The sequence below is a fragment of the Erythrolamprus reginae genome, chromosome 4 (assembly GCF_031021105.1).
Source record: "Erythrolamprus reginae isolate rEryReg1 chromosome 4, rEryReg1.hap1, whole genome shotgun sequence".
In the NCBI taxonomy this organism is placed as follows: domain Eukaryota; kingdom Metazoa; phylum Chordata; class Lepidosauria; order Squamata; family Dipsadidae; genus Erythrolamprus; species Erythrolamprus reginae.
Window position 1 is genome coordinate 83,965,409 of NC_091953.1, and position 14,768 is coordinate 83,980,176.

Below are 14,768 nucleotides of genomic sequence, written 5' to 3' on the forward strand. Positions count from 1 at the left end.
ATGTGATCACTTTTTGTGACCTGACAAGCAAAGTCAATGGGGAAGTCAGATTCACTTAACAACCATGGTATTATTTAGCAACTGCACTGATTCACTTAAGAACTATGGCAAGAAAAGTAAATTGGGCCAAATTCCCTTGTTTGGCAAGAGAAATTTTGGCCTCAATTGTGCTCATAAAGCTGAACACTGTAATTCCCACCCAACTCAACAAATCTGGGATTTAATTCACTAATTTTCAATCAAAACTGAGTTAAGCTAATGTAATAGTTTAAAAAATCTTACAATTTATGTCAAGATATAAGACATACTGCAATCGGTTTTTTTTTAAACAAACCTAGCAATATCTACTGCCCAGTGTTGGGCAAGAAGAGCAGATAAAGACAAACACGCATAGACTCCATATATGCATATTTATTATCTAAATCTACAGGCAGCTCAGTGACACTAGGCAAATAGCAAAAGCCCTTAAATGTTTATATTAAATCAGATTTAAAAAAAATAGATTAAAGATGCAATCGTGAATAAGAATGTGCTATCTACTAATATTGCTTTATGAAAAAGGTTTTAGTGAAGCAAAACATGGATTAGTGACCTCAAAAATATACATGTAGATATAAAATTTATATTCCTCAATTTAGTCCCCAAGTAGTGCCTCTAGAACTTTCAAGTTTTAGTATATAATTTATTATTCAAACATTTAAATTAAAAGAATTATGGAGTTAATACGTTCCCCAAATGCCAGATACCATTTATTTAGCAATAGGTCACATAGAAGAGAAACTTCTGGCCAGCACATAAAGCAGTAAAGTACTACAGTTTAATATATTAGAGTGTCATCTAATGAATCATATGTTCTATTATTCTCAGTTAAGAATGATATTGAACCAAGAGATAAAGCTAAATAGTCAACAGCATGATGAACTAGGTTTGGGCTTTCGGTGAAGATTTATTGTATCTGTTTGAATCAAGTGATCTGATCTATCATCAGTAGCAAGAACTCTTCGAACAGCTTCCTCAAAAGCCGCTGCAACATTGGTGGCATCTTTTGCACTTGTTTCAAAGTAAGGATGGTTGCCATTGTTTCTGCACCAGTCCTGGGCTTCTTCTGTAGATACTTGCCTCTCGGTTATATCAACTTTATTACCCAGTATCACAAAAGGGAACGTTTCAGGCTCTTTCACATCTGCATAGTAAATGAATTCTTTTTTCCAGTTGCTCAGATTTTGGAAGCTTTGAGAATCATCTACACTGAATGTGAGAAGGCAACAGTCAGAACCTCTGTAGAAGGGAGTCCTCAAGCTCCTAAACCGTTCCTGGCCTGCAGTGTCCCATATCTGCATTGTGACAAAGTGTCCATCCACTTCCAGATCTTTATTTAAGAATTCTACACCTATTGTATGAAATAACTGGGTATCAAATTTGTTAGTAACATATCTGTTCATAATTGAACTCTTTCCAACTCCTCCATCTCCTAAAAGGATTACTTTAAGGAGCGATGATTTTGTTGCCATTGTTTCAAGAATAGATCCTTTATGATCTCCAGATCTGCAAAATAAAACAAAATTCATATATTGCAAACATTTCATCATAAATTCAACATGAAATATTAATTCTTTATGTTACTGAATCAAGCAAAAATATTTTCTTTGTTCATCAAAAAGAACAGAAGACTGATTTTAGTACAATTTGATACTGTATTTTCCACAAATTAGGCAGAAATTCATACAGTATTCTAATAGAGAATACTGACCTTTGGAAAGGACTCAGATGTTGGGAACAATTGAAGGTAAAAGGAAAAGGATAGCAGGGAATTAGATTATTAGTGTCATCCACACAATGAACATGAATGAAAATTCTGGGAAACAGTGGAGAACAGAGGACCCACATGTACTATGGTTCAAGGGAGTCGCCAAGAGTTAGACATGATTTAGCAGCTGAACAACATCAACAATTCTAATGGAGAGGATACTATAATGACACAAAATAAGCTTAGATAGCAACCTTGGTTGATCTTGAAAGAGTTCAACTTGATTAGGACTACCATATTTTTGGACTATAAGACACTTTTTTTTGTCTCCCAAAGGGAGACAAGCCTTTTATGGCCTGCTTTGGTGCTTTTTTTGGCCCGTTTTCAAGGCTCTTTTCGGCCCATTTTTGATGGTTTCAGGTGACAGGGAGCTATAGCAGGGGGCTGAAAGAGCTTCATTTATCTGGGAACCTTGAAATGACTCTTGATTTAAATCATATGGTAAAAAGCACCCAAAGAAGAAGAAAGAACATCTGTAAAAAAAAATTAAAAAAAGGTTTTTTCTAGCCCTAAGGAAGTGCTAACGATCTTCCTCGGCTTGCAAGGTTTTCGAAAAGGCTAGCTTATATTATTATGGAAAAGTTAAAGGTTGAGGTTCAATAATTCTTTATTCTACTGCCACAGTGTGAGCCAGAAGTCAACTTTTTTTCTTTTGTCCCTCCCCTCCTCACTTTTTTCCCCTTCTCCTCCCCACTGTGTCCTACTACTGAGTTTTTGAATTGTATTCTATAATCTAATGTTTTTTTTAAAAAACTATTTTAAAAACAAAAAAGAACAAAAATCAAATGGAGTTGAGATTTTTCTTTCCTAAGTGTGGAGTCGAGATCCTTCTTTCCTAAGATCCTGTCAGACCTAAGAGGCAGGTCTGACAGGATTATGCAAAGCACAGATCTGGGGAAGGTTACAGTAAACTTTTTGCCGCACTGAAGGTTCCAAAGAGCACAGTGGCCTCCATAATTCTCACATTTGGCACAACCAGAATTCTTTGAATAGCTGGTAGCCCAGTCAAACTGAGCAATTCGGGGAGAAGAACCTTAGTAAGATAGGTGACATAGAACTCAATGGTCACTCTAGCTGAGCTCAAGAGATCCTGTGTGGAGAAGGGACAGAGTTCCAGAAGGACAACCATCACTGCCGCCCTCCATCAATCTCGACTTTATGACAGAGTGGCTAGATGGAAGCCTGTCCTCAATGCAAAACACATGAAAGTCCACTTGGAGTTTACAAACAACCACCTAAAGGACTTTCAGAATGTGAGGAAAAAGATTCTCTGGTCTGATAAAACTAGGATTGAACTGTTTGTCCTCAATTCTAAATGTAGAGGAGGAGGAAACCAAGCACCACTCATCACCTGAATATCTTAAAGTGTTTTAATATTAGATTTCTTACATGCTTTGTATTTACTTGTTGTGAGCCGCCCTGAGTCTCAGAAAAAGGGGAGCATAGAAATCTAATTAATTAATTAATTAAAATAATTAAAATAAATAAAATATTATCCCAACAGTGAAGCATGGAGGTGGAATGATTAAGCTGTGGGTGTTTTTCAGCAGCAAGGACTGGGAGATTGGTCAGGTTGAGGGAAAGCTGAATGGAGAAAGGTACAGGGCTATCCTCAGGGCTATACCTGCTTCACAGGTATGTGAAGAAGATTCACTTTCCAACATGACAATGATCCTAAGCACACAGCCAAGACAATGCAGGAGTGGCTAAGGGACAACTCTTTGAATATCCTAAATTGGCTCAGCCAGAGACGTGACTTGAACCCTATTGAACATTTCAGGAGGGACCTGAAAATGGCTGTCCATCGATGGTCGCCATCCAACCTGACTGAGCTTGAGAAGATTTGCAAGGAAGAATTGCAGGAAATCCCCCAATCCAGGTGTACAAAGCTTGTCCTGTCATAACCAAAAAGACTCGAGGCTGTAATTGCTATCAAAGGTGGTTTTTGAAGAGGCAACTGGACTTCCTGGTCCAGTTGCTTCTTGAAAAGCCACCTTTTGGACAACCATGACCTGGATGACTGAGAATATCCATAGACAATTGCTGCCAAAGGTGCTTCAACAAAGTATTGAATGAAGGTCCTGAATACTTACACCAATGTGACATTTGAATTTTTTCTTTTTAACAAATTTACAGATATTTCTAAAATTGTTTTCACTTTGTCATTATGGGGACTGAGTGTAGATTAATGAGAAAAATAAATATCAACAACTATAAAATCAGGCTAGAGCATAACAAAATTTATGAAAGTGAAAGGGATACTTTCTGATTACTATAGCTTGGGAGAGGGCTGACTAAATATAACGGCAATGTTTAATACTATTATGCATTAATGTAGCATATTTGGCATATTTATTGCCAATATAAGTCCCACTGGATTTGGTGGCATATAAGTCAAATTAAATAAATAAAATGAAATAATATTTATACATTACACATTTACTATTGATTTTAATCTATTTTTATATTTATAATTGTTTTTATCTGTATGTATTATTACATAGTAAAATAGGTGTAATTATTACTCTGCCACTCAGTCACCTCAAAGTTTGAGATGGTGGCATATAAATTTAATAAATAAATATATTTGTTACTTTGAACTTACTGCATTTGTAGTTGTCAGTCATTTTGGATTTTTTTTCTAAACCTGAATATCACAACATAAATATTGGAAAACAGTCTATATGAAACCTCTTTCCAACATTATGTCTATCACAACTAGATTAATATCTAATCTTGCTTTGAACTTCTCTTTATCTGGATGTGCATATAATAAAATGATCATATTTACATTTTTGTCACAAATGTTATTTATCATTTAAATATAAGTATATTACTATATGAAACATTTGATCAAAATAGTTACCTTTACTGTTCAGTATAAATCATAATTAAATACCTGCCAAAAAGAGAGAGATTGTATTACTACTAAGAACATATTGCTAGGTATGCATTTTAAAACTAATATATTTTGTTTTATTATGGTATGGAATATACTTACTATGTTCCAAAGGAAGTTATAAACAAATTATTCTTATATAACATTACATAAACATTTATTAAATTTCACTACTTTTAACTTGTTTTCAGCAGAATAAAACCTTTGCATACCATTTTTTAAAAATTAAATTTAATTATTATGTATTTTTTAGTGAGAGGGAGGAGGCAACAACATAACATTCAGAATTTAAACCTCATACAAATATTTTATATTAAGTGTTGGTAATGACCTATAAAGCCCTACATGGCATCGGACCAGAATACTCCAGAACCATCTTCTGCTGCATGAATCCCAACAGCCAATAAGGCTCACAGGCCTTCTCCGGGTCCCAACAACTAAACAATATCGTCTGGCAGGCCCCAGCGGAAGAGCTTTCTCTGTGGCGGCCCCAGCCCTCTGGAATCAACTCCCCCCAGAGATCAGAACTGCCCCCACCCTCCTTGTCTTTCATAAATTGCTTAAGACCCACCTGTATCGCCAGGCATGGGGGAATTGAGACACCTCCCCCAGGCTTATATAATTTATGTATGGTATGCTTGTGTTGTATGGTGTTAATGGGTTTTTAGATGTTTTTTAAATATTAGATTTATTACATTGTTATATTGTTACTATTCTTGTTGTGAGCCGCCCCGAGTCTCTGGAGAGGGGCAGCATACAAATCTAATAAATTATTATTATTATTATTATTATTATTATTATTATTATTATTATTATTATTATTAAGTTACCCTTTGGGTTATTCCATGTCAAATAAACACGTGAATAGGATTGCCTGCACACAAAGCTAATTACTCCTCTGTATGCACATTGTTTCTTCAAGGATGATACACAGTGACTTTTCTAGTTTTCTTTGTTCTAAAGTCTGAAAACCCATGGTTGATACCTTGCCTGGTATTGGGAATGCCCCCCTAGGTGATAGAATTGCCAATTTTGCTAAATTGACAAGTGGCTTAGCCATCATTAACCAATACAAGGTAATTAATATATCACAGTTTTGCAACATTCTTGATGATTCATTTATGGATTTATATATTAAGAGTATCAAATACTTAAGGTATGGTCGGTCAGCACAATAAATTAAGCTGAACTGTGAAATTTTACACCTCTAGCTCATGTATGCCGCCACGAGTCTTTGGAGAGGGGCAGCATACAAGTCTAATTAATATATATATAATATATGTCACGTAGTATGGTGGCAATATTTTTTAACACAGAGCATCCATGCGTGCAAATTATGAATGTTTTTGGACCTTAATTCTGACCAAAACAAGGCTGGATCCAAAAGTGAAGTACGATGAGTTATGTAGCAGGAATGACATTATTTTCAAAGACATAAAAAAACAAATTAAAAACTACAAAATGGAGATATTTGCATCCAAAAAAAGATGAAAATTTGCATAAGCCAGTAATACCATGCATTTATGGATATGTGTCTTTGCAGATAGTTGGCTGCAAAGACTCTTACTGCAAATCCTGGATGGTCTGGAATTACTGGTCCAGTTATGCCCTAAATCAAAGCATAAGGGCTCAAAACAGGCAATACATTTATTTCAGGAAAGATTTCATATACCTTGCCGATCTATAACGAGAGGCAAAATTATATTACGCTTCAAATTCTGTACAGGAACTTAAACCAGGGTGTGTGCCAATTCACAAAGTTTTAGCTCTCTGATAGCTTTCAATGGGGTATAGTACCTGCACAAAGTGGTTACTTTGTGTCACCCAGAGTAGGATACACCAAAGGTGGCACCTCTAACTAGCCATATCCCAACACCTGCCTTGCCTCGCAGTGGCAGCTCTGGCAGCCCATCCAGCAAGACCCCAGCAAGACCCCGCTTGTCCACCAACCCAATTCTTCCAGCACCAGCATAGCCCCGGAGTAAGAGGCCGAGCGACGCGCTGAGGCCATAACCAGAGGTGAAGTGGGAGGGTGTGCTGCCCCGCAAGGCAGTTGTCGGAGGATGGTCTGGCTGTGGGAGCCCTGATGTATGGGATGCATGGGGTGGGACACATGGGGTACCTCCATCTCCCCTGCCTCACAGCCATGGCACCAACACATCGCTCAGCGTCCTGCTCTGGTGCCACGTCACATGGGCTCTTGTTGTACATGGCTATTGGTGTTGCTGCCGTGAGGCAGTTGTTGGACATGAATGGTCTGACTGTGGGGGTCCTGAGGTAAGCCAGTGTACACATGGGGCAGCCCCACCCACCTCAACTCACCCCGCCTTGTTTCATTACAATTCCCAAGAATCTCTTGCCATTGGCTAGTCAAATGTAAGAGTACCATGTTGCTAGTTCTGGAGTAGATTGTTTTATCTTACATTTACCATATTTTTTGGAGTATAAGATGTACCGGAATATAAGATGCACCTAGATTTTAGAGGAGAAAAACAAGGAAAAAAGTATTCTGAACCAAATGGTATAGTAATACAGTGGAACCCCGACATACGAGCTGCTCTACGTACGAGCTACTCGAGATAAGAGCTTGGAAGGGAGCGACATTTTTGTTCGCCTCCCGAGCTCACATCCGGGATACGAGCCGAGAGGAGCCGCGCGCCCCTGACGCTTTCGGCAGCTTCCGAAGACGCTGGAAGGAAGGAAGGCAAGCCAGCGCCCGGCTCCTCTCGGCTCGTATCCCGGCACTTGGTAAGCGGAGAGGCGTTCGCCTCCCCTGCCGCCCCACTCTGGGGGTCCTTGGCTTCTGCTTGGAGGTGGGGGGATCCGAACGGTGGCAGGGGGACTGTCGCCGGCAAAGCCTTTTGTTTTTTTTAATTCCGAGGGGCCTAGCAGGGAGATCGGGAGCGCGCGCAACCGCCCGTGCGCCCCCGACATTTTCAGCACCCCCCCGAACCCCCAACCCGGGCTCGGGGGTTGCTAGAAAGCTCCCCCAGGCCGGCTGTGATCTTTTCAAACATGCGCACCGCCTCTCCGCTGACTCCTAAAGCCGGGAAGTTCGCCAGGAGTCAGCGGAGAGGCGGTGCGCCTGTTTGAAAAGATCGCAGCCCGCCTGGGGGAGCTTTCTAGCAACCGCCAAGCCCCCAACCCGGCTGCGATCTTTTAAAACCTCCGGAGGATCCCCATCCCGGGCGGAGCAGCCTGAGAGAGCCGCAACACACCGACACATGCGCGGCTCTCTCTCCATTCTTCTCTTTCCCCGGATCGCTTGCTTCCCCGGCCAGCAAGCCGGCTGCCTGGGAAAGCAAGCGATCCGGGGAAAGAGAAGAATGGAGAGAGAGCCGCGCGTATGTCGCGGCTCTCTCAGGCTGCTCCGCCCGGGATGGGGATCCTCCGGAGGGGCGCACGGGAAGGGCTTAAGCCGCCGCCTTTTCCCTTCCCCTTCGGAGCCCGAGAGGGGGAAAGAGAAGAATGGAGAGAGAGCCGCGACACGCGCGGCTCTCTCTCCATTCTTCTCTTTCCCCCTCTCGGGCTCCGAAGGGGAAGGGAAAAGGCGGCGGCTTCTCTTTCCACCTCTCGGGCTCCGAAGGGGAAGGGAAAAGGCGGCGGCTTCTCTTTCCCCCTCTCGGGCTCCGAAGGGGAAGGGAAAAGGCGGCGGCTTCTCTTTCCCCCTCTCGGGCTCCGAAGGGGAAGGGAAAAGGCGGCGGCTTCTCTTTTCACCTCTTGGGCTCCGAAGGGGAAGGGAAAAGGCGGCGGCTTAAGCCCTTCCCGTGCGCCCCTCCGGAGGATCCCCATCCCGGGCGGAGCAGCCTGAGAGAGCCGCGACACACGCGCGGCTCTCTCGCCATTCTTCTCTTTCCCGCTAAATCCTGTGGCAGCAAACATGCTTTGGGGGGTTGGCTGGGGGGCAGAGAGTTAGGAAGGTCCTACTTCTTCTCCCCCCCAGCCAAACCCCAAAAGCATGTTTGCTGCCACAGGATCTAGCGGCGAAGGGACGTGAAGGAATGGAAAGCTGAAACAGCCCCGTTTCAGCTTTCCATCCATCCACGTCACTTCGCCGCTAAATCCTGTGGCAGCAAACATGCTTTGGGGGGTTGGCTGGGGGGGAGAGTTAGGAAGGTCCTACTTCTTCTCCCCCCCAGGCAAACCCCACACAGGATCTAGCGGCGAAGGGACGTGAAGGAATGGAAAGCTGAAACAGCCCCGTTTCAGCTTTCCATCCATCCACGTCACTTCGCCGCTAAATCCTGTGGCAGCAAACATGCTTTGGGGGGTTGGCTGGGGGGGAGAGAGTTAGGAAGGTCCTACTTCTTCTCCCCCCCAGGCAAACCCCAAAAGCATGTTTGCTGCCACAGGATCTAGCGGCGAAGGGACGTGAAGGAATGGAAAGCTGAAACAGCCCCGTTTCAGCTTTCCATCCATCCACGTCACTTCGCCGCTAAATCCTGTGGCAGCAAACATGCTTTGGGGGGTTGGCTGGGGGGGGAGAGAGTTAGGAAGGTCCTACTTCTTCTCCCCCCCAGCCAAACCCCAAAAGCATGTTTGCTGCCACAGGATCTAGCGGCGAAGGGACGTGGATGGATGGAAAGCTGAAACGGGGCTGTTTCAGCTTTCCATTCCTTCACGTCCCTTCGCCGCTGGCCTGCCTTTTCTCCCCCTTCCCCGCCGCCACCGCCCACTGGCTGCGAGCGCTCTGCCAGGCGGCCAGGAGGCATTCAGCGCGTGGAGGAATGGGAAGCTCAAACGCCGGTGGCTTCAGCTTCCCATTCCTCCATGCACTTCGCCCTGAATGCTTCCTGGCCGCCTGGCAGAGCGCTCGCAGCCCGCCGTCCCCAGGAAAGCAGGACCGCTCCGAAGCCTGCCCACGTCGCAAAGGGGCTCGGCGGGAGGGCGCGGAAGAGCAACAGCCCTGGGAGACGAAGGGAGAGAAGCCGGCAGAACCGCCTTGATCCAGCCGTCCCAGGCGCGTCTCGGGGTCTGCCTTGGCGCATAACAGCGCCCAGCTCCTGCCTCTCCGGAGCCTCCGATTGAGCGGAGCAGCGGCGCAGGGAAGGAGAGAGAGAAAAGCAGGCGGCGGGGGACGAGCCCGGGACGAAAGTGCTCTCAGCAAAGTTATGCGCCAAGGCAGACCCCGAGAGGCGCCTGGGACGGCTGGATGCCTTCAAGGCGGTTCTGCCGGCTTCTCTCCCTTCATCTCCCACGGCTGTTGCTCTTCCGCGCTCTCCCGCCGAACCCCTTCGCGACGTGGGCAGGCTTCGGAGCGGTCCTGCTTTCCTGGGGACGGCGGGCTGCAGCGGCTCTTTGCATTAACCGAGAGAAAGAGAGAGGGGGGAGAGAGAGAGATAGCAAGAGAGAAAGTGAGAAGAAGAGATAGAAAGAGGGGAAGAGAGAGAGAAAGAGAGAGGGGGGAGAGGGAGAGGGAGAAAGAGAGAGGGAGAGGGGGGAGAGATAGCAACAGAGTGAGAAAGGGGGGAGAGAAAGAGATAGCAAGAGAAAGTGAGAAGAGATAGAAAGAGGGAGAGAGAGAGGGGGGGAGAGAAAGAGGGAGGGAGAGAGAGAGGAGATAAAGGAAGAGGAGAGAGAGAAAGGAAGAGAAAGAAAGAAAGAGGGATAGAAAGAAAGAGAGAGTGAGAGATGCTCAGTGAGCCTTTCTTTGAAGTTGCCTTTCTTTCCTTCTTTCTCTTTCTCTCTTTTACCTTCCCTTCCTCTAGTTCTTCTTTTCTTTCTCCTTCCTACCTTCTTCCCTCCCTCCCTCCCTTCACTCATTCCTCTCTTACTCTCCCCTTTCATAAGTTTCCTTGCTTCCTTCCTCTGTTCCTGTCCCTTCCCCCTTTCTTTCTTTCTTTCTCTTTCTTTCTTTCTTGCTCTTTTTCTTTCTCTCTTTTACCTTCCCTTCCTCTATTTCTTCTTTTCTTTCTCCTTCCCACCTTCTTCCCTCCCTCCCTCCCTTCAGTCCTTCCTCTCTTACTCTCCCCTTTCATAAGTTTCCTTGCTTCCTTCCTCTGTTCCTGTCCCTTCCCCCTTTCTTTCTTTCTTTCTTTCTCTTTCTTTCTTTCTCTTTTTCTTTCTCTTTTACCTTCCCTTCCTCTATTTCTTCTTTTCTTTCTCCTTCCTACCTTCTTCCCTCCCTCCCTCCCTTCAGTCCTTCCTCTCTTACTCTCCCCTTTCATAAGTTTCCTTGCTTCCTTCCTCTGTTCCTGTCCCTTCCCCCTTTCTTTCTTTCTTTCTCTTTCTTTCTTGCTCTTTTTCTTTCTCTCTTTTACCTTCCCTTCCTCTATTTCTTCTTTTCTTTCTCCTTCCTACCTTCTTCCCTCCCTCCCTCCCTTCAGTCCTTCCTCTCTTACTCTCCCCTTTCATAAGTTTCCTTGCTCCCTTCCTCTGTTCCTGTCCCTTCCCCCTTTCTTTCTTTCTTTCTTTCTTTCTTTCTTTCTTTCAGATGATTAGGCTACTGTGTACATATGTAAATTTAAAAGTTTAAGAAAGTTTACAAGTTAAGTGAAAGAAACTTCATTATTCATTTATATGTACATGTACATTTCTTCATTAAAAACATGTCTTTTTGCATAATTTAGACTAACTTTGTGAGTTTTTTGAGGGCTGTAACCAATTAAAATTATTTACATTAATTCCTATGGGGAAAAGTCGTTCGAGATAAGAGCTGCTCGACTTAAGAGCGCAGGTCCGGAACGAATTAAACTCGTATCTCGAGGTACCACTGTATATTATTTAATAAAATACCAGTGTAACAGAATACTTTTTACAACCATGTACTATACCTTTTATAAACTTCAAACTTGCCAACTTTAAGACTAGTGGACTTCGACTCCCAGAATTCCTCCCCCAGTCATGCTAGATGGGGTGATTAGAAGGCAAAACACACGTTTTTGCAAAAAACCCGGCTCTTTTTTGCCCGTTTTTTTCCGCACAAAAATGGGGTGGCCAAAGGGTTTGGGAAGCCTGAAGAGAATTCCTGGGTGCTAGCAAAAATGTCCTCATTTTTGTGAAAAGCAGGAAGTTTTTTGCCCATTTTTTCATGAAAATTGGGGCATTTTTGTCTTTCCCCAGTCCCCAGGAGCTCTTTGCAGGTTTCCCAGACCCTCTGTCCACCCCATTTTTCACAAAAATGGGACGCAGGGGTGAGGCTTCGAGAGGCCAAAAAATGGTTGCATTCGGTGTATAAGATGCACCAGTAAAATGCCCTCTTTTAGGTGGGGAAAAGGTGGGTCTTATACTCTGAAAAATATGGTAATCACGTTAATATGTTAATATTTTTAATTTTTATATTCCACATTACTTTCAGAACATTAATTAAATTCTCAACTGTTGAATTCGATTATGAATAGTTTTACTATTTTGACAATATGTTATCCCACTGTGATTTATATAGTTGTGATTCTATGAACAATGTCTTAGAAGTGTTACTTTAAATAACGGATGTCAAACTTGGATCATGTCATGTGACAGCATGTGACGTATTGCTATATTTCTTGCCTTTGCGGAGCTGGGGTGGGTGTGGCCTATGCATGATGTATCTGGCCTGCAGGCTGCCACCCCTGCTTTAAACTATACTCATGACCTAGTATAAATCTAGCTGATATGCGTCTTGAAAAAAAGGCCATAGTTATGAGTTTTATTCAAATAAACCTATAAAAATAATCATACAGCAACTCAACACATATATACTTGATGCTATTTAAAACTGCAATTTTCCAGCAATCTAGATAGTAGAGGCCACAGATCACTAACATCTAGCAATTCTGTTTTTCCATTGTGAAGAAACAATTGAGTACAAATATTTTGTTAGAATATTGAAACTATTGTGTGAACTGTGATAAAGCTGAATTATGATAAATCCTATAACCAGTGGAACAATTTACCAGGGGCTGTTGACCATATATTTAGAAACATAGAAGACTGACGGCAGAAAAAGACTTCATGATCCATCTAGTCTGCCCTTATACTATTTTTTGTATTTTATATTACGATGGATATATGTTTATCCCAGGCATGTTTAAATTCAGTTACTGTGGATTTACCAACCACGTCTGCTGGAAGTTTGTTCCAAGGATCTACTACTCTTTCAGTAAAATAATATTTTCTCATGTTGCTTTTGATCTTTCCCCCAACTAACTTAAGAAATAAACTTAAGAAATAAAATATTTCCTTAAGAAAAAATATATTAAAAAAGAAATATTTCTTTAAGAAATAAACCTAGCGTCTTCATTGTGCCACTAATAAATATGGAACTTTTGGAAATAGTTCATTGAAACAATACAACAAAATCATAACTATATATCAAAACATAGGTCACAATATATATGAAATATTGAATGAGTACATTATGATGTGCCAATGAATTCCAAGATTTAAACCATTTTTATTTAGTATTTTAAATTGAACTTAGAATATTCAGAATTTAGAATAATTTAGAATTCAAAGCTAAATATTCCGATCAATACTATGAAGAACAACCTGAGCAGTTGGGTATAATATAGCATAATAAATTCATTACATCCAACTGAGAACTATAAAAATGCAAGATTTATAGAGCAAAAGTGCACATTATATGTCCTCTTTTGAGTGGAACTATATAGTAGCTAAGCTATGGGCTTGGGCAAAAAAGCCCACTATATTTTTAATTAAAGTCTTCATGGGATTTGGTTTTGTTGAAAACAAAAGTCGGGGTACTTCTTTACAGTTTGGGTTTACAATTAAAAAATGCTTTTAGATACTGTTCTCCTTTTAAAGTATTATGCCATGCTTGTAAATGCAGTCAACAAATTTTTCATCTACCTAAAGAAGAAAAGTAATTTTTAAAAATCTGATTGTTTTTATAATCAAACAAAAAAGGATTTTTTGCTCTTTTACTTGCCTAGACACAGCTTATGCCGCCCAGGTCACTTTTTACACTTAACTGTACAAATAGTAGGGGGGAAATACTTCTTTTAAGTAAAAAATAGGTTAAAAAACCTTTAAACTCAATTTAATCAAAACCAAAGCAGGAAGAGCAGCAAACCAAGTAGCTTGATTAGCAGAAGGAGGGGGCAGGGATTTTCCACATGGAAAACGAAACAAAGAGGACACACATAAGTTGTTCAAACGTCCTGCCAGTCCAGTGATTTTAATCAGTTTGGTTTATTTGCCCCAGGGATAACTTGGCCATGCGCCAACTGAGAAGTACAGAAGGGAAGCAATTTCCCAACATAACCGCCGTCTCCATTCTGATCACGGGACTTTTAATCATGCCACTGGAAAGAATAGAGAGGCATCTTAGAAGGGCAACGTCCTCCATGTAGGTTAAGGGGGGGCATAATTATGCAATTGGGGGCTGCAGGGTCTCTTGCAAATGGTCCTGGCTGTAGGGCTTCCTAGCTTGAAACTTGAGGAGACAAAGCCTTCAAGGGGGCAGGTACCCAATTGCCGAGGCGGGCCGTTTTAGAGTGTCCCTACAAGAAACTTTCGCCTTTAGGGATTCCTTCTTGCAGCGAGGAGCGACCAAGAGCCAGTCTCGATCGGAAACCCCCCCCCCCCCCCCCGAACACCTTTCCTAAAGAACTGACGGGAGGCGAGGGAAAACATTGCTGATGCCTCCTCTACGGTAAGCAGCCATGAAAAAGCGCCCGGAGTCCTCGGAGCCAGGAACCGCACCCCGGGAAGATTTGGGTTCTTTTCATGAGCCCATCTACGATAAAAGGCCAGAGATGGGGCGCGCTCACCTGTCAAGAAAGCGGAGAGCCCGTAACTGGCCCGGAACTCTTGCGGTCACCGAGACAGAGAAGAAGGGAAGGAGCCCGATTGGGAAATAACATGGCCGGGGCTGCGCTAGGAGGGCGGAATCTGTACCCTCACGTGACATCAGCCGAGGACAACCTCTCCCTCCCCGATTCTCGGCCCCCACCGAGCGGAAGAGAGGCTGTTGCTAGGATACGGGGCCTCGTCCTCCCCTAGACGCGCGGTTTTAATTGGAGACGGTCTGCGCCGTCCCGCCTCTTTACGTGTGTCCGTCTGCTTGCTGGGCCCCTGGAAAACAGCGGAGCTCATACAGTTGGTTCCTGCTAGAAAATT

The 14,768-nt window shown here is 43.0% G+C and overlaps 1 protein-coding gene across 1 annotated transcript; it reads right to left on the reverse strand.

The window, feature by feature from the left end:
* Positions 1-395: 395 nt before the first annotated feature.
* RAB9A (RAB9A, member RAS oncogene family) lies at positions 396-14,506 on the reverse strand. Its single transcript, XM_070750662.1, has 3 exons — positions 14,420-14,506; positions 4,674-4,706; positions 396-1,545 (listed from the first exon to the last, which is right to left on the reverse strand). The coding sequence occupies exon 3, from the start codon at positions 1,509-1,511 to the stop codon at positions 906-908; it is 606 nt and encodes a 201-aa protein (XP_070606763.1). The 5' UTR covers positions 1,512-1,545; positions 4,674-4,706; positions 14,420-14,506; the 3' UTR covers positions 396-905.
* Positions 14,507-14,768: the final 262 nt, after the last annotated feature.

Excerpts from the sequence above, each read along its gene's own strand:
- RAB9A (XM_070750662.1), bottom strand. The coding sequence starts at position 1,511 with ATGGCAACAAAATCATCGCTCCTTAAAGTAATCCTTTTAGGAGATGGA.